The sequence below is a fragment of the Colias philodice genome, chromosome 8 (assembly GCF_061535455.1).
Source record: "Colias philodice isolate Cphi_HAF_F1 chromosome 8, ilColPhil1 Martin Lab GWU primary, whole genome shotgun sequence".
Lineage (NCBI taxonomy): Eukaryota > Metazoa > Arthropoda > Insecta > Lepidoptera > Pieridae > Colias > Colias philodice.
Window position 1 is genome coordinate 9,321,307 of NC_143093.1, and position 25,946 is coordinate 9,347,252.

Consider the following 25,946-nt stretch of genomic DNA (forward strand, 5'->3'; position numbering starts at 1 on the left):
ATTAAAAATAAACTTTATTTACACATAATAAATATCTAAACGTAAACACTTTTATCTAAGTATATCCCTTTACCGACATTAATGAGACTTATCAAAATTATCCGGTTTGTTTTAGAAAAATTCATGACAATTAATTTACCTTAATAAAGCGTCTATCAATTTATTTTAACACCTATTCTGTTTATTTTAATTGATTGTTTAGAAGTTAAATTTTGAAGGTTCCTTCCCTTAAATTTGGAACTTCCTTTTTAAGAGCTTATTTTCGATTCAATTATCCCGGTGGGTTTTTAACATTAAATCGGTAATCTGATATTCCTTTGAGAATTTAAATCTACATAAAGGTCAATAGCCTATCTTGTTACGGCATTCAAATTCAAATAGGGCAAAAATATTGATTATCCTTTTTGGACGATATTAGTTTTTGATAGGAAACTTGATGAGTTACCTATAAGTAAAGAACCAAAGGAAACTAATTCGAATACATCACACATAATATTTACGATAGGAGCAGTTTATTTATTTCAATGAAAAGTAATGATTATACAATCATTGATAATAATTTAGAATCGTGTTTCACTCGATAATACAATCAGACTTTAATTTCGTTTATACAATATGTATAAGATATTTAAATATTTGAAAATAATAATAAATAAATATTACAGGACAATTTTCACACACGGCACGATCTGATCCCATACTAAGCTTTCGCTTGTGTTATGGAAACCAGATGGCTGATAAACATACATATATAATTTTAAATAAATACCTATAAAGGTAGATAATTAACACCCAGACACAGAGCAAACATCTATGTTCATCACACAAATATTTGCCCCGGGTGGGAATCGAACCCACGACCTCTGGCCTTGAAAGGCAGGGCCACAGGCCACTACCAACCAAGCCAACCGGTTAGTCAAGCCAATTGAACTCAAACCTTAATGAAAATATTACATACAAACTACAACACTTAAAAAATTATATTAAACTAGCGGTCCGCCCCGGCTTCGCCCGTGGTACATGTTTACGTTTTCTCTACATAAAAACCATCCTCGTACTTCAAGGAATATAATAAAAAAAGAATTATCGAAATCGGTTCAGCCGTTCTCGAGTTATGCGCTTACCAACACATTTTGCGATTCATTTTTATATATAAGAAGATTGTATATATATATCATTAGAGTTGCAATTGTATAGACTAGATAAACATCTCTACAAACAGAATATACATATATATTTATGTATTTCAACGTATAAAGTAGATAATGATAGCAGACACATATAAAACTGTAAGTCCATAAGGTAGTACGTAATCAGAGCTTGCACTTGTTACTCCGTATATAAGATAAAAAATGTGAGTGATTGTTTACGTTTTATTTATTTTATTTGTTATTATTATGTGTTTTTAATGATACTAATGAGCGATGTAATTGGTTTTTTGAGTAATTGAAATTAAATATAGCGTAGTTTTTAAAATCTTGTTGTCTCTTTGGTGTGTATGTAATATTTTAAGTTTGTGTTCATGGTTAAATAATATTTAAAATCCTAAAATATTAATTGCTACTATTATTTAAAATAACTATTTGTAATATTTCTTAAGATGTAAATGTTTTTTTCTGAATTATTCTATTTTATTACTTGAAGTCTGCATTTTTAATAATTTTCGAGCTATTTATTCCTATTCTAACTACATAATTCTATTTTTTTTTCCACAGATAATGATCCTCCTAATATGGGTGGTCGTGTTACTTGGCGTAGTGTACATATACCTACGTCAAGTGTATTCCAAGTTCCCAAGGCATGGAGTGAAACAACTTGAGCCCGTGCCTTTGTTTGGCAATATGTTGCCCATTTTGATGAGAAAATACCACTTCATTTATTTGATTGAGGATTTACATAAACGGTTCCCGAATGAAAGGTAAAATATATTTTTAAGCTATTGCATAGCTTCTATCGCGGGCCTTGAGCGCGGGGACCGAATCCAGTAACGAAAAACCTCACGATCCCCACTCCGACGGGCGCGGAGGTGTGGCTTGAAGGCATAGCATGCAATAGCTTTACCGCGGCAGTCCCCGAGTACCACACGTCTTTTTTTATTTTATTACCATCACCAATCTCATCATCAGCCTATTATGTTCCCACTGCTAGGACACGAGCCTCCTATGTGGGTTTAGGTCATACTCCACGCTGGCTAAGAACGAACTTTTGATTCGGTTTTCTAACGATATTTTCCATCACCGTTTGATTTTAATTTTATGGAATTTTAAAGTTCAAATAACAGACAGAAGTTCAAATAAATTAAGGACTATCAATGAAAATCTAGTTAGTATGAGGATTGCGTAGAGCTTGCGTAGAGCGTCAAAGGAAACCCTAGTTCCCGTTCCCGTGGTATTTCCGGGATAAAATCTGTCCATTTTCAGGCCTCAACCTATCTCTGTACCTATTTTCATCAATATCGGTTCAGTGATCGAGGCGTGAAGAAGAGATAGACGAAAGACAAGCCGACAGAGTTATTTTCGCATTAACTATATTATAAAAAAAAAATATAATATGAAATAATATGTAAATAATAATTGTTGTCCTTGAACATGTGATAGTGAGTTCGATATTATTGCATATAATGTTTCTCTATGTAATGGTATCTAATTATAATGTATGCCGTGTATTTATTTATAATTTACATTAAAATATGTTAATCTATTTTAATCGGTTATACAACTCCTATAAAAGATACAAGAATTGCGTATTATTTGAAAACTAATCAAAATCTAATTGGATAGTTTTCAAACATTAAAAATTACGATATTTTTATTTGAAATTAAGTAATAACATTAAACAACAACAACAAAAGAGTCCTGAGTGTGAAAAAACTTATACTTACATACTGACATATAGTTTATGTGTGACTAGAATGGATGGAATATAATAGATATAATAATATAATATAATAGATATAATAATAATTAATTTGATTATAATAACAAGACTATAGTTTCGTTAAATTCACTGAAATTCCTTTCTAAAAAAATACAATTATTTGTGATTTATGGTTTTATATTTTCTTTTATATAATCAATTGTTTCAGATTTGTAGGTAGATACGAATTTTTAAACCCCGTCGTTGAAATTAAAGATCTGGAATTAATAAAGAAGATAACAATAAAGGATTTTGAGCATTTCCTCGACCATCGAGGCTTCACTGATGAGAAGGTGGAACCTTTGTTTGCTAGAAACCTATTTACTTTGAAAGGTAAGTTTCTATTCCTTTGTATTCAATTATTTTGTTAAAGTGAAATTTCAGGAGCCTTGAGAGTAAAATGTCAAGGTCACGTCATGGCAATAGCGTCACGTCATGGAGTAAGGCAACGATTTTGGTATCTTTAAATCTTGTCAGAGAAGTTTCACTTCAGATACTTCAAACGCTCTTTTTTGTCATATAAATGTTTATTTAAAAGAATATTACAGTCTGTTTAAGATTAGATAGCTAGTAAATATTTATTTGAGTTAACAAAGAACTTTCTCGGAATCATTACATGCACAGTTTCTTTGTGAGCTCTTGCATAAAAATATAAAAGACATTTTATCATCAAGAAAATATAAATTCTGTTTCAATTCTAATTACGCGATGCGATTTCCACGAATATAACTTTAACTTAACTTTTCCCGCTATATCCACATTCCACTTTCATACTTGGAAACATCGACAACCATTTTATGAAATACTAGCTGCTCCGCGCGGTTTCACCCCCGTGGCTCCACTCCTGTTGCCCGAAGCGTGATGAAATATAGCCTATAACCTTCCTCGATAAATGGGCTATCTAACACCGAAAGAATTTTTCAAATCGGACCAGTACTTCCCGAGATTAGTGCGTTCAAACAAACAAACAAACAAACTCTTCAGCTTTATAATATTATAGTATAGATTTATTCAAAACGGTATAATATTTCTAAACTTTTATATTCTTTATCTGTAGCGTAGCGCCATTTTATACATATTTACACTCTGTTTATTTTCAGTCAGTCAGATTATTATAGTAGTCAGATATTTGCTAAGAAAGTCGCGAATCCCGCCCTTCTTAGATGAGATGGATTTCGTTAACCAGGAAAGGAATGATTTGTTTCCTGTACTTTGAATTTTCTTCATCCACTCCATAATGATCCAGAACATTTTATGCGCTAATAATATGCATAATTATCTTCTACTAGATAGGTATCTATAATTTCTGTTGTTTATCGGTATAGATTATTTTATTCCCATACTATCAAATAAAAAAAAATGTTTTTTTCAACCGGTTTTAAAAAAGAGAGGAGGTTCTCGATTTGACGTATTTTTGTGTGTTTTACCTCAGATCTTTCTGACTGGATGAACCGATTTATAAAGCCGTTTGGTACCGTTTATATTTTGTCCAGTTCTGGCCATTTGAAGGTGGTTTATGTTTTTGTTAAAAATAATTTCCTTTGTCAAATTGATTATTAATTTTGTTGTCAAATTGATTATTAATTTTGTTTGTCTAATTGGTTAAACATTTATCAGGAGAGGAATGGAAAGACATGCGGTCCACATTAAGTCCAGCGTTCACCAGTTCGAAGATAAAAGTGATGGTTCCCTTCATGGAGGAAGTCGGCAACCAGATGATACGCGCTTTGAAGAAGAGGATTGAAGCTGCTGGAGGTAAGATCTGTAAATATAGGGAAAAGCTTTGAATTCATGGTAAACATTAGCAATAGATCATCAATGTTGTCGTAGTTAATGGTACAATAATTATCCTGTAATATGGATATTTAGTTATTGTAGTGACCTTTGTACAATTTACATCCCTGGTTGGTCTTGGGAGAATATTGCCAATTTCTGTTTCGTCATTTTTAACTAAAGCAGAATTCGAATCTCTATGTAAGGAATCTCTCCTGCGCGTGCAATCTACTGCACAGTGCATATACAGTGAAAACAGTTTATAGGTATCAATTGGGCACGTTAAAGGTCACTCTTAAATACCTAAGAACCTGCGTAAACCTACCAAATCAGTGCCTGAAGTATAAATTGAATACCTACTTATTTATTACTTTTGCTAATAGGTATTAAAATGAAGGTGGTTACATTAAAAATAACCTGCAATCATAAAAAAAACATTAAATGCCAACTTCAGCCATTCCAGCACTCGACATAAAACACAGAATGTTACAAAATACCAGAAGTTTTACAAAAATATGTTTGCTATAGAAGTTTGCAAAATATAAAGTTATAAAAGTGAGCGAGACTCTCATTAGTAGCTTTGTGCCAGGTAACGACATAATAACTGCCTTTAGGACTTGGCCCCTGGAGGTGAAAAGCGAATTTAATGTTTACCTATTTTGATTTTGAATTATGATACTTCTATTTGGTTTTACTTGAGTTGGTATTAATTTAGAACGAAGAAACTACACTAGACCGTGTAAAGATTCATTCGAAGTGAAACATCACTCAGAAACTATATTTTATGAGACTTTGTCTAGATTTAATCGAAATGAATCTTAAGGATTAATATTAGGAAGGTTATTAATAGTTTTACAGTAAGGTATTAGGGATAGAGATTTATGTTAGTTTCTTTGGATGGTTTCATTGACTAATCCCTTTCTTTCATTGACTGATTAACAAAAATAAGTAGTAAATTTAATTATCACCATTATTATAATATTATCACGTAATAATATAGTTTCAAATCGATAAACATTATAAGCTAAGTTAACAAATTATTTCTGTTCATTCTGGTAATGTATTAAGACTGGAAGGTTCTCCGAAATTCGATCCAGAGGACATTATTTATCAATTAAGTCAAGTCATTCAGTTGATCGACATTTGGATAATCTACTCCACTCTATAAATAAATCTATATTTATTTCTGTTTCTGCCTTTAAATTAATCAAACTAAAAGTTGTTCCAAACAGATCTATTTTTAATTTAATTTATTTTTTAGAGACGTAATTACATACTTTTATCTATATCCTCTTCATTTAGCTGATAACGTTCTTTTGTGTACTCAAAATACAATGCGTATGATTAACTAATGTCAAGGTTGCTAAATAAAAAAAAATATTTATTCCATATCTTATTTATTACGACAAATCTGCAAAGGATCAACACCAACACGCAACTCAGACGTTCATAGATTTATCTTATGTTTTGCCTTATGATATACTCAAAGCCCTTAGTTATGCAGCAACTATGTATTTAATAATCTGTGCTTATATTACAAGTGACCATGTTACATCAGTAAGAAAAACTCTCTTCGAGAAGAGTCCCAAAGAGAGTTTCTCTTTTTTTTCAATGATACATGATCAAGTTATGGCACAGAGGAGTTATAATTTGATCAAAATCCTCTATCTATTGAAACTATGAGATATATATTATGAACTCACTCGCTCACAAATATTATAATTTTATCCCAGGAAAGCCAATAGAAGTGGACTACAAAGACCTGACCACACGTTACGCTAACGACGTAATCGCGTCTTGCGCATTTGGGCTCAAAGTAGACTCTCACACCGATGTTGACAATAAATTCTATGAGATGGGACGAACTGCTTCTTCCTTCAAACTCCGGCAAATGCTCATGTTCCTTGCTTACAGCGCTTGTCCTAAACTTGTTAAGGTAGGCTAGTTTATTAGCTTGTAAGGTAGTTTATTTATTCCAGGAATTGTGACCTTGTTCTTAATTGTCCTAAATTTGTTTATGTAAAGACGTTATTGTTTCTATTCCTGGAAGCGTGGGAAGAGGATTTATTTCCTATTAGATATTTGATGAGACACTTTTATTTAATATAGTTGTACGAAAATATTATTTAATGAAATTGGAGCTGGCAAAATACGCTGGTAAAATCTATTTTTAAAGTCTGGTTTAAGTATTTGAAGTTTGTATGATTGGAGTATGATGTTATTGATTCTTTAATTAAAATAATATTAAAAACAAATGTTTAATAAAATCATCCAAAAAACCAGTGTAATTTAAACAATTGACCAAAGTCTGACCTTCAACGAATGATTGGACAATTGTCACAAGTAGTTGAGGCAATGTGCAGGCAATTGAAATTGAGACGTCATAGAATAACAGTTGAACTATTTATTCAATTTATGAAGTGCATCAGTTTATTTATTTTGTTAAATTGTATCTGTTTCACCAATGTCACGGTTCTAGAACTGGCTTACCTGTTTATCTATACTACTTTCAAAAAGAGATGAGAGAAGAGTTTGGGAAATAATGAAAATGTTACGTTGTTGGGGGAAATCTCTGGATTTACTTATTAAAAAAGATGCCAATATATGCCATTTTATATGCGAATGCTATATTTCATTTACTTTTTATCTTTTTTTTTAAGTGGGGAAATCTTTCATAAATACCACGGCCTCCAAGGAAGGGCCCGTGGCTTATGTGGCCACGGATATTGGTAGAATTCGTCCGAGACCATTTAGTTTTTATACTAGGCTCGTCTACAATGTAATAAAATAAATAAAAATAAAAAAGCCTTTTCTTTCTTACAAAAAGTTACATACAAAAATATTCAATCTTAAGCTTATATTTTAACAAAATATAAAAAACTTTAAATCTATTTAATTATACAATTTTACATTGTCTCTAATACAAGAACCCCTCGTTTGTGAGGGTGAAGGCCTCCTCCATCCCCCCGTCTATAATATAAGCGGTACTAAATTATTTATTTCTTTCAGTGGTTAAAAATGACGCTATTTTCAAAAGCAGTAACGAAATTCTTCACTCGTTTGGTGTTAGATACAATGAACAACAGAGAAGAAAATAATATAATACGACCAGACATGATCCATCTATTAATGGAAGCAAAGAAAGGTAACGTCTATAATAAAGCGTCATTTATATTAAATCTTGGATCTTCTTCGCGATGTCAAGCTTATTTTGTCCAATATTGTTTACAGTATAAGAATATTATAATGTTAGGCTAAAATTGTATACAATTTTATGAATTTAAATTCAATAAGGAAGAATACACTAAGACAATATGTCTTAGTGTAGGCCTGCAGTTCATATCTTAAATAACAGGTTCTATTATAATATCCTTGTATAATTTTTTTTTATAGGATTTATTAATTAAGATAATGATTATGTATTTAATTGTATTTATGATGAATAAACGATTTGATTTGATTTGATTTGATATATCTAATCTTTTGTTATTATTTTTATCTAGTCACGGAACTGCTTGTGTTTACTCTTATAATAAATATAAACAATGCAAGAAATCGTTATCGGTTTTAAGTACAATCCAACTTACAATCAATGGGTGATAATTTAAATTGATATAATTATTAATTGGTATCAATTACAATAATCGGATCGAACTATTTAACGATTGTCACGTAATTTAATAAATTCTATATGATTTATTTAAATGAATGTTCAATATTAAATTATAATGACCAATGTTAATATGCATTTTATACCTATGCAAAACTCGTATTTACTATTAATATTTATTTTCAATATAATTTATTGAAGTGAGACTTCTTTATGTGCGTTCAGAGTAAAATTTCAAGGTCTCGTCATGGCAATACCATCATATCATGGAGTAAGATTTTGGTATCTTTGAATCTTGCTAAAGAAGTTTCACTTCTGACACATGTGCTCGACACACACTCTCTTTTTTTAGAATGAAAGTTTTTTTTTATTTTTAGGAAGATTGATTCACGATACCAATACGAAGGAGAATGTGAAAGCAGGTTTTGCGACAGTGGAAGAATCGGCTGTAGGCCAAAATACCAATAAGAGAGGTATTTGATGGAATTACTTTTAATATTTTATACTAATACTAGCTGCGCTCCGCGGTTTCACCCGCGTGGCTCCGCTCCTGTTGGTCTTAGCGTGATGATATATAGCCTATAGCCTTCCTCGATGAATGGGCTATCTAACACCGAAAGAATCTTTCAAATCGGACCAGTAGTTCCTGAGATTAGCCCGTTCAAACAAACAAAAAAAAAATAAGCACATGAAATTTACTTGCACTGGTACACAGAAGATTGGCATCAAATAGTACCATGTGAAGCAGGTTCTTTTTATTTTTTTCCTTCCCCAATAAAACATTTATATATCGAACTTTGTCTTTTAACGTTCAATGTTCGATCCTGAGGTGTCAGGTGACCCATCAGCTCCTTTGCCAATTCTGACATAAAAAAAATTGTACCACCATATGTCGTTATGCGTATGCCATATAAAAGGACAAAATGTATGATTATTTTCATACATTTTGTTATTTCCTTCCAGCATGGACAGACAACGATCTAATCGCCCAAGCCGTTCTATTCTTCATAGCTGGTTTCGAAACAATTTCTGTGGCTATGTCCTTTGCGTTATATGAACTGGCTCTGAATCCTGAGGTCCAAGACAAATTGGCTAAGGAAATTAGAGAAACCGATTCGAAAACTGGAGGAAAATTGGATTACAATGCTATTCAAAAGATGACGTATATGGATATGGTTGTTTCAGGTTAGATATAGACTTTTTTTTTGGTATATTTGGCTATTTGGCTTTAGGAAAAAAAATTGGGGAGGATGGGAGTTGGGAGGACGGGAGTGGGGAGTATGGGAGGTGAGAGGATGGTGGTGGTGAGGATGGGAGTTGGAGAATCGAAGGATGGGAGTGGGGAGAACGGGAGTAGAGAGGATGGGAGTTGGGAGGACGGCAATGGGGAGTATGGGAGGTGGGAGGATGGGAGTGGGGAGGATGGCGGTGGGGAGTGCATTTTCTTTTTCTGTATATAGGGTATCTATGCTATACAATTACTGTGTGTTTCTGGAACAATTTGTAAAAATTTGATTAATTTCCATTCATCTATTTGATTAATTGCAGAGGTTGTGAGGTTGTGGCCTCCCGTCGCGTCGTTGGACAGAATTTGCACAAAGGACTATAATTTGGGAAAAGCTAACAAGGAAGCCACTAAGGATTATATTGTAAGTTCTCATTATTGCAATAGTGTATTTTAAGCCATATATGTATTGCTTGTATGTGAGAAATTAATTTATGATATACCTATTGTAGAATTTAAAAACATGTAATAGTTAGTTTTTAAGAATCTTCTTTTGTCAAATATTTAATTATCGTTTTCAAATAAATAGCATAATCAAATCCTTGTAAGTAACATTCACACTTATTTCGAAAAATCAAGATAGTAAATAAAATTATATTTTAGTACAAATTCTAGAGAATTTTGTTTCTTCTGTTCTATATCTAATGTTTTCTTTTGAGACTGAACTTATTATTTTTGAAGTGCAACTTCCTTAGGCGCGTTGAGAGTAACATTTCAAGGTCGCCTCATGGCAATACCGTCACGTCATGCAGTAAGGCGACGATTTTGGTATCTTTGAAGAAGTTTCACTTCTGACACGTATGCTCGGCATAAATTTTTTTAAGTGAAAACTTCTTTAGCGGCGTTGAGCACTTTTTCTGTAATGGGTATAAAATCTTAAACTCACGTCAGGACACGTGACCTGATCGAAAAAGCGTAAGACGTAATATCAAACATGCTCAACGTTAATAATCAAGTTTTCACTTCTGCCGGCACTCCCGGAGTGCAACCCATCTTTTTTTTTGTTTATATACAGTAACACATATTATAATGCTTTTTCTATAACTTTGTCTTAGATTCGTAAGGGAGAAGTGATCGCTATCCCAGCATGGGCAATACACCGTAATGCTCAATACTTTCCTGAGCCAGAAAAGTTTGATCCAGAAAGATTCTCCGACGAAAATAAAGACCTGATCAAACCTATGACTTATATGCCTTTTGGTATTGGACCTAGGAACTGTATCGGTACGTGTCCTTACTTAGTCCTACTAATATTATAAATGTGAAAGTTTATGAGGATTGATGTATGCATGTTTGTTACCCTTTCACGAAAAAGCTAATAAATGGATTTGGATGAAACTTTACAGTAATATAGGTTATACATCAGAATAACATATGAGCTGTAGAAATACTTGATTATGCCAGCAGATTCGTAGGAGGGTGAAAACTCGTGATACAGCTAGTAATATTATAAATATAAAAGTGTGTTTGTTTGTTTGAAGATAGTTGGCTAGAAAGTGACACTGCACTGCACTGTCACTCACTGCACTCAGGTGGACAGCTTACAAGTGACGGCATAGTGCTGAGTCTTATTATTTTATGCTCTTATATCGTTCTAGATAGGTCACCTGGTGGTTCAAATGACCCATAAATTTTTCAACATGGGCTTGTAGTCTATAAGATCGGTTTATTGATTTCTTGTACCAGTAATACTAACACTTAAGTGTCTAAAGTGACACTTCACACAATATATCAAGTTTCAAGAATATCATCGACAAACAAAATATACATTAAGCTATAGATATGTACATATCTTGCTATTATGACTATGATATCTACTCTCTTATTCCTTTGTAAATTTCTACATTTAGCTGACACCAACATTTTTTTATAAACCAAATCCCAATATTATTAATAATTTTTCAAGTTGGCACTAATATTTTTTTATAATGCAGGTTCAAGATTTGCGCTGTGCGAACTGAAAATGCTGGTCTATCAAATTCTTCTGCATTTGGAATTAACCCCATCAGCAAGGACTCCAGTTCCCGCTAAAATTTCTTCAGAATCTGTTAATATGTGGATGGAAGGAGGCCATTGGCTGAACTTTAGTATACGAAAATAAATTGTAAAAATATTAAATGAAGAAAAAATAACGTATCGAATGTGATGCCAAAAACTAAAAAAAAAATATTTCATGAATACTAATTTGTAAGAATTATTGTATATAAGTGTTAGGAATAAATGTGAATAAATTGTATTAAAAAAAAGTAAATTAAGAATTATATTTTTAAGTTATAATTGTTAACAATGTACATGTTTAGATATAAAAACTATAATGTTTTATCAAGTTTTGCCAAAATACAAAGATGAGAACATGAATTTGCGAAATAAGAAAGGTGTTTGTTACTATTTTGATATTTGTTATTTTGTATGCATATTAAGAGACAAAGTGAATGAAAATATATGATGCCTTTGGATAAACGTTTGTTACTATCTCTGCTTATCAATAAATCGTTGTTAATAAAATTTAATTGTTTTATTTTTAGACAATTGCGACGTTCACGAGCTAAATTAAACAAACACAAATCAATAACAATAAAGCTAATCTTATTTCATATCAAGAGTGTTGACACTAGTTAAGCGCATCAGCATGATGCAGCATTTTAGCATCTTTAGGGTTCCGAACTACAAATGGAAAAAACTGAACCTTTATAGGATCACTTCATTGTCAGTCTGTCAAGATCCTTTTTCCGTTCCTCAGGAACGCGTGGAGGTATCAAGCTGATATTGATATTGAATAATTAAGCTATGAAAATAAAACTTATTAACCAATGCAATCGAAAGATACAGCCTTTCATGTTTGCAAAGGTACTTCCCGCGAACACACAATCTTAAAATTTGGCGCGAAGTAACATCTTTTAGCACAGGTAAATAAAAAATTGTGAATAGTATAAATTTGCAGTTGCAACATACCTATAAAAAACAGGTTATACGGAACCCTCGGTGCGCGAGTCCGACTCGCACTTGCCCAGTTTTTTCTTATGAATCGTACAATCAGTGCTAGTCTTTTGTTTATAATTTAAGTAGTATAGAGAGGAGTAAATATTTTTTTCATTTTGTGAATAAAAGTAGAGGTTAGGTTGATTGTCTCATTCTTTATCTTTATTAAGTGACTTGCAAAAACGGGAGGAGTTTCTCAATTAGGATGTATTTTTTTGTATACATTTTTTTTTGTAATTTATCTATCATTTTGTGCACATCTGATCATTTGAAAGAAGTTTAGGTTTTTGATTAAAATATATATAAAAATAAATATATTTCGCAAATACGTATTCATTAACTCTCCCCTAAACCAATTGAAACCAATTTTGATTGCGTACTGCGTACAAACACAGTTGAGAATGACTGGATGATTGCATTGCAGTCATTGTATAGTGCGCAACCTATAGGTAAGAAGATATATATTTTGTATTTAGATTGTTACTGAATAACTGTGTATCAAATTAAAGCTGGCACTAGTTTTAGTAAGGAGATTAAAATAGAATCTAAAATAGCAGACGTTAATCGATGAAATTTAGGCAAGACAAGGCAGTCTTTGTCAATAAGCGAGTCCATACAGAGTGAGCAGCCTCGTGAAGCAGCGATACTTCGCGAATCCGCCTGTTGAATTACTACTCAATAGGCGGGTTCACACAAAGCGAAAAGCCTCAATAGGCTCACGAAGCATTTTCTGCGGGTCACCGTTTTCCGCGGCTAAGGCACGTCTACACTAACTCAGCTGCTTTGTGCTGCAATTGCTTCGTGAGGCTACTCTCTCTGTGGGAATCCGCCTATTCGTCTTCATACAATTTTAGTGTGGATCTACTTACTGCACTGTGTGGACCCTTACTGCCTTTTGAGTTGCTACGCCAGGCTACTCGCTCTGTGTGAACCCGGCCTATTCGTCTTCATACAATTTTACGGGTCAATTTGAGCTAAGGAGCCTAATACAATATTTTATGACCTAACATAAACCTAACCTATTAAATCCCTCTAAATCCTATTAGGGGACATTCTCTATTAGGGTTAACCTTTCTTGTTGCGCAACAAAATATTATTTGAAGAAACTATTTAGAAATTGTGATGAAATTGTTTATGAAGTGCTAATAAAAAAAGATGTAGCGTGTACCTATTGCCATGTACAATGTGCATAGTATGGAATAGCTACGCCCTTTTAAATAGTGAACCATTTCTTTTATATGTTGGCTGGCAGATATCGTTTTTAGCGACGAGGTCACCATGAACACTGTGAACATTTTTTATATTTATAATAAGTAAATTTTTCATTCGTTTATTCATTCATTCTTCGAAAGTTAAGAAAGCATAATAAATCATAAGAAAGGTCCATTATAAAGGAGTGATTGTGCAATAATTTGATGTATATCCTTGGCCTTGACTTAGTCGTAATTAATAACAATTATTATTTATAAATTATCTTTGCTTAGCTATTGGTAAACAAGTTGATCCTTGAGCACGTATCATAGTGTTTTTGATCATATTCATTACAAAAAATTCATATTCATTAAATGTCAAATCGAATTAACTGACTCTATATAACGAAAGATCTATAAAATAATGCAAATAAATATATATAAAATCAAGCACCCTGTACTACGATAACGAAGTCAACGTATTCATTCAAATAAAACAGGTTGTCGCTGTCTGGTTTGTATTATTTACGTGTTGTAATTCATTGCCAACGTGTCTCGTTTGGGTATTCGTGTAAACAAACATTACGTACTGATAAGCAGTAAGTCTTTTATGATTATTGATTTATTCTTTGTTTAATTAGTAATCTGGTAGCGCTGTACATTTTTAGCATCCTTTATAATCAAGTATTTTAAAACTTTATTTGCTATTATAATTTGTAATCAATTTGTATACTATTTATCCTTACTGGAAAGTGGGAAATGCATGAACAATTTGTGCAAATTTCCCACAGTTTCGAAACAAGACTCAACAAAATTGTCTATACAACAATCATCTAGCAGCTATTGTAAACTATAGTAAACATAAAACATTAACTAGATCTCTAGATATAATATCAGATTAGATGCTTATTTGATTACTACTGCGCACAAATCACAATTTACAGGTCACAGAAGGTCACCGAGTTTATTTGTTACATGATACAGCGCTCTAACACAAGTTTTTTTTATAATATTCAAAAGAATAAGACGTATAGATACTACGTATAGGAATGAAAGCAATTATTGAGAAAATGTAATGCTCTCTTTAAGTGAGGTGCTACCTTAACGTTGGTCTTTTCAGAAATTTTGTGCAAATGTTTCGCAAATACTAAAGTATTATTATTTCAACAGATCATGATTTTTATAATATGGACGGGTGTGATCCTGGCCATAATTTACATATATCTTCGGCAAATTTATTCAAGATTCACAGCAAATGGAGTTAGGCAAATCGACCCGATTCCCCTTGTTGGGAACATGTGGCCAGTCATAGCGAGGAAGTACCATTTTGTTTATGATTTGGAGAAATATTACAATACATTCCCTAATGAAAGGTTGGTTAAGCTGTTAAATCTTTATAACACTAAAAGTTTATATACGGTTTATAACTTTAAGAATTGTTTTCATGTTTTTGTGTTTGTTTAGATCATAGACTTTTTAAGTTGTTTAATTTTAAAATTACAATGGAGCTAATTGTCCTAACAAATGAAAACTTAGAATTTTTATGAAGGAAATAAATAATTTCTTATTATATCAAAATGGTTGGAAAAAAGTTGAATACGTTTCGATTATTGTGCAATAGAGAAAACACTGTTCTATATTTGCTTATACCTTATGCTATTTCGATTATAATATTTGTGTTTATTATTGACATTAGTTAAAAATCGCATGCTATTAGGTTATAAAATTTTGTATTTCATCATTGTTACAGATTCGTTGGTAAATTTGAGTTTATGAATCCAGTTGTACTAGTAAAAGACATTGATTTGATAAAAAAGATAACTATAAAGGATTTTGACTATTTCCTCGATCATCGCGGGTTCACAGACGAGGAGGTAGAACCTATATTCGCGAGAAACCTCTTCTCTTTGAGAGGTAAGATATAATTGTTATTTAGGCATAATACATGCAGTATTTTATGATATCTATACTAATATTATAAAGCCGAAGAGTTTATTTGTTTGAACGCGCTAATTTCTGGAACTACTGGTCCGATTTGAAAAATTCTTTCGGTGATAGATAGCCCATTTATCGAGGAAGAATATAAGCTATATATCATCACGCTAAGACAAACAGGAGCGGAGCACTGCGGGTAAAACCGCGGAGCACAGCTAGTAATAAATAATAGGCAGGTTCACACAATTGCTGCGCGAACCAGTTCGGTCTTTGTGGACTTGGCTTAGCCTAGGAAAACGACAGCCGCCATTTTCCTTAGTCGAGGCACGTGGCACACGCACTGAGCTGTTTCCCGTGGAAAATGCTTCGCGAGGATGCTTTTATATGTGTGGACCTGTCTATTAGTGGGCTATCTAACACTGAAATAATTCAAATCGGATCTGTAGTTTCCTGAGGTTAGCGCGTACAGCCAAGCAAAATAAACAAACTCTTCAGATTTATAATATTAGTATATTTATTTTTGTAAACACAATGAATAATATTCCCGTTTTATTTCACTATCTAAGTTTTAAATATAGCAAAGGTTATCTAATCATCATTGTAAAAACATTTGTAAATTTATTATTAAAATAAAACGAGTAGGTAACATAAGTACTTAGTATATGCGACACTCCAATACCTAGAGTCTAAGTTCTAATTTCTAGACAATAAGTAATAACTAAACAAACAAATTTAAATTAGTGATGTGTTTATTCATAGATAAATAGCTATTATAAATATTGAAATATTTCCTTTACCTTACCTTTCACTTCTTTAGATAAAATTTCAGATATATAAGAGAAAATCTAGGCTATTTTCTTTGTAGAAGGAACCTTTTAAAACTTTTACAATAATTTCTCATTGTATTACGTTTATTGCCCATTTACTCTAGAAATATCATTTTTATGAGAAAAATTGATTAAAATTTTACTCGAGGCACTTAAGTGCTCTTCAATTTTGATCGTGGCTTTGACCTAATTAAGTCGATAATTAACAAGCTAATTAAAAAGCATAATGAAGTATCAATTTTCCAAAAAGGTGTCAATTCCAGATTGTCAATAATTATTTGGTACTTTAGTACGCTCGTGAAATTTTCAAGGTTTTGCATTAGCGGAACTCATTATATTTTGTTTTCGTTGTGATATTTTCATAGAAAGTTGTAGGCTTCACTACACAAATAAAGAAAACCTTAATCATATTTAAAACAAGGGACTTGTTAAACTTAATATTTATTATAATATTTATTATTTATTTATTTATATATTTAATGTCCTATAATATTTAATATTATAATTTCTCACTCACCTTTTCTTCACCCGCATTAATAATTACCTATCTAATTATTATTTATTTTATGACCCAGGTAAATTTTGTTATATTAAAGACTGTAATAAATAGCTGTAGAAGCGAAGCTTTTAAAAAGCTTTTGCAAGCAAAACAAATTTGATGTTAGCTATCTATTTACAATAATATTAATTACAGTATTATTTACACCGTATGCATATTTTGAATTAATATTGCATAAGTACTTAATAGTTTTTAGAAATCAATATATTTTAAGAATTAAATTGACATAGGTCACAATATTTATCGTATTCTTAGATCGTATTATTTATTTGATTTTAATTAATATATCGTTGATAGCGATTAAATACTACTAATTAATAAACAAAATTAATTTTAACTATAAAATTATCATAAAATAAAACATGTCGCGATAGTCTTTCGTGTGTTACCAAATAAAGGATGTTTTCAAACACATGTCTCCTTATACGATAAAGAGGAAAGACCTTCATATTGTTTGAATCATTAGCAGAACATAATATGGGTAAATGGTAAAACTGTAGTGATTCAAAAATGCTTCAAGAATAAGTCTAATCATTTATTCGGGGCAAGCGGCTAGTCTAAATACATCCTAAATTCTAATGAGAATTCGATAATAAAAATTAAAATAACAACAAGGTAATAACAAATTTATTAAAGGTGAAGAATGGAAAGATATGCGATCTACAATGAGTCCAGCGTTCACCAGCTCGAAGATAAAAGTTATGGTTCCCTTCATGGAGGAAGTCGGGAACCAGATGATACGCGCTTTGAAGAAGAGGATTGAAGCTGCTGGAGGTAAGATCTCTAATAAATATATTTGTGAAAAGCTTCGTAAACATAAGCAATAGTTGATGAACGTGTTTATGTTTTCTGTATCCTTTTTATACCATGTTTGTGAGCAAATAAATAATTATGAATTATGACACTCGTTGTAGTCATGTTGGTAGAAATTCTTTATTCAGTAGGTAAGGCAGGTTGTTAAGGCTCTGGTTGGTCTTTTGACATTTCAAGTTTTGTATCAAAAGTAGGTAGGTATATAGTTTTTGAATTAAACAAAGTAAGTAACTACTCTAAGTTTTATCCAATAATAAATAAATAAATCTAGCTGGAAAATGTTTAAGCGGTGTCGCTCAACTTTTCAACATGCGTTATCAACTCAGAAAGTTGCAGTGTTGCCAGCAACAACAGAGTTGACATATTATGTTGATATACATGTTGTTGACATATGTTTCTGCAACTGTGCTGTTAAACTAATGTTTACCATGAATACGGGGATTTAGTATATGCAATTCTATATGATATTAGCGCGTACTAATACTCGATTGCATTCCATATTATAGGGAGTCGTTATTTATTTATTTATTTATTGAAATTATTCTTACAAATTATTACAATAACTTAAGTCTAAGTCCCACAAAACTGCACATGCAGTTTGTCTGTGCTAAACCAATGAGCAATCACCGTTTTCTTATGTATTAACGAGGTGTATTATTAAAGATCTTATAAAAGCTCAATTTTATCCCTATTTAAACTAAAATGCCAATACCATAGAGTTATCCTTTTGCCTCCAATGCAAAAACTATCTGCTATAAGATTTAGATATGTTTATGGATTACTGTATGTATATTTAATATTCTGTAGTTATTCGATTTTGAAAAGCTGTGTATAATTTGGTAGTTTAATAAGAACAATTGCAAAAATAAAAGAAAACACTTATTATTATACGGTATTTATTCTAAATAATTGAAATTAAGATTCAAGTCTTGTATAGAATGGGTGAAATATGTGCATATATTTATAATTAATAAAATTTGTATGCTCATGATCGCAGGCTCTGATTTATGAGACAAACATGCATCTATTGTCTTTAAATGACATCATTTTGAGGAAAAATCCCCTAGATTCATATTATGTAATTTATATTATTACAAGCGGTCCGGCCCGGCTTCGCCCGTGGTACATATGAAAAATAGATGTTGGCCGATTCTCAGACTTACCCGATATGCACAGAAAATTTCATGAGAATCGGTCCACCCGTTTCGGAGGAGTATGCAGACTAACATTGTGACACGAGAATTTTATATACAGACTAGCGGTCCGCCCCGGCTTCGCCCGTGGTACATATGAAAAATAGATGTTGGCCGATTCTCAGACTTACCCGATATGCACAGAAAATTTCATGAGAATCGGTCCACCCGTTTCGGAGGAGTATGCAGACTAACATTGTGACACGAGAATTTTATATATAAGATTATAGTGACCTCCATACAATTTTCAAAATTATCGAGTATCTACTCTCATTATAACCGGTTCTTACATCGTACTCTTAAAACAAAAATATACACATATTTTTAAAGATATAGAAGAGGTATATTATTTACTTAAATCCAATTGGTATAAAAATTAACAGATTATTCAGAAATAGTACTTATACGAAAAATAATATGTAAAGCATTCATTTAGTTGTTTGGTAGAAGACTTGTTTTTCTACAATGTGTTCGTTTATTATTCTGTGTCCTTGAGTAAGACGTTATGTTATTATTTTTTATTGATATTACTATAAATTATGCAAAGTCATTGTATAAGTACGTATTAAAGTTTAAATAACAGCTGATTTTATATTTAAGTTGTAGAGCCGGTTTGAAACAAGATTCCTCGTAGCGCTTGATCAAGTTTTTACTACTTGTAACTATGTTTCGAGTAAAGAATAAATATAAATCTACATTAACATTAGGAGTAAATAAACGTCATTTAAAAACATTAAAATTATAAGTATTGAGTATTCTGGTAACTTTAGAACTATCGCGATATAGTTTTTGTCTCCGTCAATTCTTCAAGTCAGACACTTTTTTTTTGGGAATTGAACACCTCTATCTACAATCTACATGTAAGTATCATCGTTTTCATAGAATCAAATCATTGAATATTGTCTTGTTTTTGCTATACTAAAAAAAATAATAAACAGACATTGAGTTACTATGTACTACGTACTAGAGAGGGCATCGCTACTACACTATTTTTATCACGAGTTAGAGTCAATCATCTCAAACCATTTTTTTTGTTACATTGATTGGTTTTAATTGATAAGTTTATTCATATTTTTTTATCATTATCTACAAACTGAATGTATATGACTCACTAGCCGCCCCGCGCCGGCCGCCGCGCTTGTCGCACAGATTTTGTTCGTGGTGTCCTCTCTATACGTAGTAATAATACCTCAATGTATACAGAAGGTTCAAATTACATACGAATTTGCGCGGTAAAAACTAATACGTGATACTTTTTTGAGCATGTCGCCTGTCGGTGATAAACACGACCTTTGAATCAAAACACGGCATCTGCGCAGTGGACAATGAAAACAGTTTTTTTCATATTATTATTTACGTTTCTATAATGAATAATGACTGATACTTATCGGACATTTTGTTTATAATATACAAATTATGTTTATTTATTTCCGGTTGTTGCAGTCGTTTGCAGTGATATTTTTTGTGAGCTCATTATTCGTCTTCAATTATTCTTGTGTCTCTAAATTTTGTTTTTATATTTATTTTAGCCCATAATTTATGTAGAATGGTAGGTATACTATATCTCATTATAGTAGTGTACTACGAAGATAATGTTTGAAAGCAATTTATATAATACTAGCTGCTCCGCGCTATATAGCCTATAACCTTCCTCGATACTTAAATGGGCTATCTAACACTGAAAGAATTTTTCAAATCGGACCAGTAGTTCCCGAGATTAGCGCGTTCAAACAAACAAACTCTTCAGCTTATAATAGTATAGATTGTACGTGAATACCTACACATTCTTTAATTTTATTCGAAAGAGCTTAATTTATGTTATGACGGTCCTAATTTTAGCCTATTGGTTACATTGAAAAATCACTACATATTAGGTACGTTATATAAAGCCAATAAAAGAGTTTTATGAACTGTGACATTTCTAAAGATAATATTGTATTGATTGTAATACATTCAGAACTTTCCAGACATTTAAAAGTTATTCTAGAATAATTCACATAAAATGAACTCTGATAATACTTCACCCCTTTTTAAACAGTTATATCCTGGTTATTTTAACTTAAACTAGTTGTGCCCCGCGGATTTACCCGCTTTATCCACCTCCTTTTGACCTATGCGTGATGATATGCTTTATGACCTTCCTAGATTAATGGGCTATCTAACACTGAAAGAATCATTCAAATCAGATTAATAGTTCCTGAAATTAGCGCGTTAAAACTGAGATAATATCTTAGTAAAAGTAGCGTTGTAAAAGTTTTGCGAGGCAACTACTAACGCAACGTTATTGTTTTACTTTTTAGTTCAGTAGTATAGGGTATATATCATGTTCTATGAGCAGTACTAACATCACATCAAAGGTGGTTACAAATTATGTTTTTCTTTGTCTCTAGGTGGTGCAATAGAAGTCGACTGTAAGGACATAACCACTCGTTTCACCAATGACGTCATCGCGTCATGCGCTTTTGGTCTCAAAGTGGATTCCTATGAAGGAAACAATGAGTTCTATGAGATGGGCAAGACAGCATCCCAATTCAAGATACGTCAGATGATGATGTTCTTTGCGTACACAGCTTTCCCTGGCCTTGTTAAAGTGAGACATATTTTAGATATATGATAGATTTTGTACATGTTTTGTAGCAAATTTTGTGTATTTATTCACGCTTACAAGGTATATTATAAGAAATTTTGTTCAGTATTTCCATTTTTTGGCCTGATTTTGAATAGAGGAAACCTTGTTATAATATTATGGAGTATTAGATAGTTAATTTATTTCGTTTTTCAAGTTTTAAACATCATGTTTATTACTTGTATAAAAAATTGTGATCCGAAATTATTCAATTTTAATAGAATTCAAATCATTTACTGGGACTTTTTAAATATTCCAATAAAAATCCTGTCAGGAATACGCATGATGAGGATCGGGTATGAATCTACATAAAGGTCGTTGACCTTTCAATCGCGATTTCGACCGTCAAAACAATCCGCCAGAAATTGACGGTCCCAAAAACAATTTGTCCGTTTAACCTTGATGAGTCATTGACCTCTGGGGACATTAATCAAACGCCAGAATACGAATAATTGGCTGAAGTTGAAACGAATCTGTTTGTAAACATTTTCTTGATGTTTTTGTGAATTATTAAGGCGAAGTTATTTATGGCGTAGCTAAGGAAAATAGGTTATTATTGTCAATGAAATACCGGAATGTAATTATGAATTGAAAGTAAGAACAATTTCTTTTTTTATTATAAGTTCCTTCACCGTTTCATTGTAAATTATACTGATACAATAATGATATTTCAGAGGCTGAAAATGACGCTGTTTTCAAAAGCAACTACACGTTTCTTCACACAATTGGTGATGGACACCATGAGCAATAGAGAGGCTAATAAAATAATCCGGCCTGACATGATACATCTCCTCATGGAAGCCAAGAAAGGTACCCTTACAATTTACAATAAGTATTTTTTAAAAAAAGCTAATCCACATTCAAATTCTCAGAATATTTTATTTTTAGCAAAAAACGAATCCACCCTCAAATTGTCAGAATTGTTTTAGACCAAATTTGTATGGAAGTAACAGCTTTCCAACATCAGCAAAGAATCAAAATTGGTTCAGAATCCTCTAACGCTCGCGACTCTTGAATTTTTTTTATTGATGAAATCACAAAATAAAACGAGAATATTGTGGGTGATAAGAATTAGATAGCTGTAGTAGGAAAAGTTGCAATTTTATCCAGCAATATCATAAATTATATGGGACAAACGTAAAATGTAATAATAAGCCAGCATTATTTTGAAATAACTCCGCTGCGAACTCCACATAATTTGTATGAAAATAAGTTCAGCTCTCGACAAGTGAGCAACTAGTAGTACTTTAGTGGTTGGAGTTTGGGGTAAATTCATTTCTATTGCAATAAGAGTGCATTTATGATAAATAATATTACATTTACATACCTCATCTATACAAATAATATTTAATAGTATTTACCTTTGAGTATTGTCGTCATCTATTTGAAGTGTATAACTTATAATATTTACAATGATAATAAATCTCGTAGCAAACAATTTGTTTTAAGTGCTATTAGAGTAATTATGAGATAAAATGTATGTTTGTGTTATAGAGTGGTAATATATTACTGCGCAATAATATTAGATACCTATTTTCAGCAATTTCATGAAATGCGATTATATAGTTCAATGATTATTTACGTTTTTATTATGGATTTTTTTAAACTATTGAAAGTTTTTAATGAACATCAAGTATGTACATAGAGCTACAGTAATTACACTTTACAATTTAATATTAGATTTCGAAAAAATATATAACGTTAAGCTCGGTAATCATTTATTATTGTTTTACTCAAAGGTCGACTGAATCATGAAGAGAAGTCTAAAGACGCTGTCCGTGACGCAGGCTTTGCTACTGTGGAGGAGTCCTCTGTTGGAAAGAGAACAATACAAAGAGGTAAATTATAATAAAATTATATTACAACTAGAGGTCCGCCCCGGCTTCGCCCGTGGTACATATTTCACAATAAAAGGTAGCCTATGTCCTTGCTCGGGTATCAAAATATCTCCATATCAAATTACATGCAAATTGGTTCAGTAGTTTAGGCGTGATTGAGTAACAGACAGACAGACAGAGTTACTTTCGCATTTATAATATTAAGTATGATTATATATTATAACGAACACTTAATGTTTGAAAAAATAATGTCTCACTAGAACGCTCATAGGCCGAACTCTCAAAACGCATTTAAAAGAGCTTATGCGCTAAATTGAATACTCCTTACCTAATTGGGGATAAGATTTTTTTCTACAATTAACTGTGAATAAAAGCATTACAATTACTTTATTCATTCTAAATAATAATTACGACATTACAATAACCGTTTAAGGGACCAGCGGATCAAAGTGCTAAAACGTTCCATATTTTAGCACTTTTGTCCAAACTAAATACTTAAAAACTTGCAATATATTCACGAATTTGCCCATTCCAGAATGGACGGACAACGATCTGATCGCCCAAGCAGTGATCTTCTTCATAGCTGGCTTTGAAACCATATCTATTGCTATGTCATTTGCTCTGCACGAACTCGCGTTACACCCAGAGATTCAGGAGAGACTGGCGAAGGAAATAAAAGAAGACGCAGCAAAAAATAACGGCAAGATAGAATACAATTCGATACAGTCCTTACCGTACTTGGATATGGTGGTTTCAGGTATTCTATTTGTAAACGAAACGAGTCGATTGTATAATGTATATGATAGCAACTAACAATTTGGGGTAGTTAAAGGAAGAAAGACTTGCAAAATAAGAGATTAATCATTTACTGAATGCAAGTTTAGAAGCTACTTTAAAAAAAGACGTGTGGCACTCGGGGACTGCCGCGGTAAAGCTATTGCATGCTATGCCTTCAAGCCACACCGTCGTGTCCGTCGGAGTGGGGAGCGTGAGGATTTTTCGTTACGGAATTTCTGGATTCGGTCCCCGCGCTCAAGGCCCGCGATAGAAGCTATGCAATAGCTTAAAAACAAAATAAAGTTTTAGTTACGGGGCGTTTAATTTTCAAACTAATTCAAACTTTCCTAAAAATTGCAGAGGTGCTCAGATTGTGGCCCCCTGGTTTCCAGCTCGACAGAGTTTGCGCAAAAGACTACAACATGGGAAAGCCTAATAGCGAATCAACCAAAGATTTCATTGTGAGTACACCTTTTTCATACCTTCTTATTCTTCAGCACAAATAAAGGTGCATTCTTATGTAAAATTGTTATCAACTTCTAGATCCGCAAAGGGGAGTTTGTGTTAATACCAATGTGGTGCATCCATCGCGATCCCGAATTCTTCCCTAATCCTGAAAAATTCGACCCTGAACGCTTCTCAGAAGAGAATAAAGACAAAATCAATCCAATGACGTATATGCCGTTTGGTGGTGGACCCAGGAATTGTATTGGTAAATTAATTAATAATTAATATTGATTGCGTTGTAAATAAAGCATTCAGAAATATTAGGTAGCCTTATTATTAATAAAAACTTTATCATTTGTTATATTGGGAACTAATTGTCCCGGGACCCGGCTGTGCTATTATTATGAGCATTCCTAATATTTTAGTGATAGTATGAGTGTAATGTTAAATCTTGATTCTTTAGTAATATATCATCAGTTGGTATATCATTTTCCACGAACAATAATGGCCGATATATTTTATACTTTAGTACCATTACCTTAATGACCATATTCGTTCATTTCAGGTTCAAGATTTGCGCTGCTGGAACTAAAAATGCTAATTTATCAAATTATTCTACACATGGATGTATCACCTTGCAGTAAGACGTGTATCCCAAGCAAGCTGTCATTGGCAAACTTTAACCTTGGTCTTGCTGGAGGACATTGGTTGAATTTCAAAATAAGGCAGTGAACGGATAAATTAACTCTATTGTTAAGTGTGTAAAGTTTAAATTCATTTTACATGGAGCAGAAATTGCTCTTTATATAGGAATATATTTTTAAAGACATAAGGACAAAATTGTTTTGGAAAGTTTTAAACGGTAGTCTTAAACTAGGTGTTTTTTATGCTTAGATATAGTTAGATAATATAAGATCGTTCCATATGAGATTCGAATTTGCAAAAATCACTATAAATCAAGGGTGAGAGAGGTGATAATATTATAATATTATGACGAGTTTTTATTTTTGTATACCTAAGTATATTGTTTTATCAATGGATGTATATTGGTGGGAATTGAGAGTGTAAAGCCCCAAAAAGTGAAAATCACCAGGGGGGTAAATATCATTACTTGATTAAAAAACAAGATACTGTTTATAAATAATAAATAAATATTTTTATATTATGCTGTGATAAGG

At 32.1% G+C, this 25,946-nt stretch overlaps 2 protein-coding genes across 3 annotated transcripts; both read left to right on the top strand.

Moving 5' to 3' along the window:
• The first annotated feature begins 1,281 nt into the window (after positions 1-1,281).
• LOC149486744 (cytochrome P450 9e2-like) lies at positions 1,282-11,819 on the top strand. The gene is made up of 11 exons (XM_089698403.1): positions 1,282-1,354; positions 1,716-1,918; positions 3,086-3,249; positions 4,534-4,671; positions 6,423-6,625; positions 7,699-7,834; positions 8,677-8,772; positions 9,263-9,484; positions 9,848-9,948; positions 10,640-10,808; positions 11,519-11,819. The coding sequence occupies exons 2-11, from the start codon at positions 1,719-1,721 to the stop codon at positions 11,683-11,685; spliced, it is 1,596 nt and encodes a 531-aa protein (XP_089554529.1). The 5' UTR covers positions 1,282-1,354; positions 1,716-1,718; the 3' UTR covers positions 11,686-11,819.
• Positions 11,820-14,258: 2,439 nt separating this feature from the next.
• LOC149486745 (cytochrome P450 9e2-like) lies at positions 14,259-25,946 on the top strand. 2 transcript variants are annotated; one of them, XM_089698401.1, is made up of 11 exons: positions 14,259-14,352; positions 14,924-15,126; positions 15,504-15,667; positions 17,711-17,848; positions 21,471-21,670; positions 22,381-22,516; positions 23,446-23,544; positions 24,080-24,301; positions 24,682-24,782; positions 24,865-25,033; positions 25,334-25,946. In XM_089698401.1, the coding sequence occupies exons 2-11, from the start codon at positions 14,927-14,929 to the stop codon at positions 25,498-25,500; spliced, it is 1,596 nt and encodes a 531-aa protein (XP_089554527.1). In that variant the 5' UTR covers positions 14,259-14,352; positions 14,924-14,926; the 3' UTR covers positions 25,501-25,946. The 2 variants fall into 2 exon arrangements, with proteins under 2 accessions (XP_089554527.1, XP_089554528.1); XM_089698402.1 differs by having other exon boundaries at positions 14,338-14,356.

Bases quoted from the DNA above. Each gene is read 5' to 3' on its own strand.
- LOC149486744 (XM_089698403.1), top strand. From the start codon at position 1,719: ATGATCCTCCTAATATGGGTGGTCGTGTTACTTGGCGTAGTGTACATA. The intron at 3,250-4,533 runs GTAAGTTTCTAT...AACATTTATCAG, and splicing joins AAACCTATTTACTTTGAAAG to GAGAGGAATGGAAAGACATG. The intron at 8,773-9,262 runs GTATTTGATGGA...ATTTCCTTCCAG, and splicing joins CCAAAATACCAATAAGAGAG to CATGGACAGACAACGATCTA.
- LOC149486745 (XM_089698401.1), top strand. From the start codon at position 14,927: ATGATTTTTATAATATGGACGGGTGTGATCCTGGCCATAATTTACATA. The intron at 15,668-17,710 runs GTAAGATATAAT...AATTTATTAAAG, and splicing joins AAACCTCTTCTCTTTGAGAG to GTGAAGAATGGAAAGATATG. The intron at 24,302-24,681 runs GTATTCTATTTG...TAAAAATTGCAG, and splicing joins CTTGGATATGGTGGTTTCAG to AGGTGCTCAGATTGTGGCCC.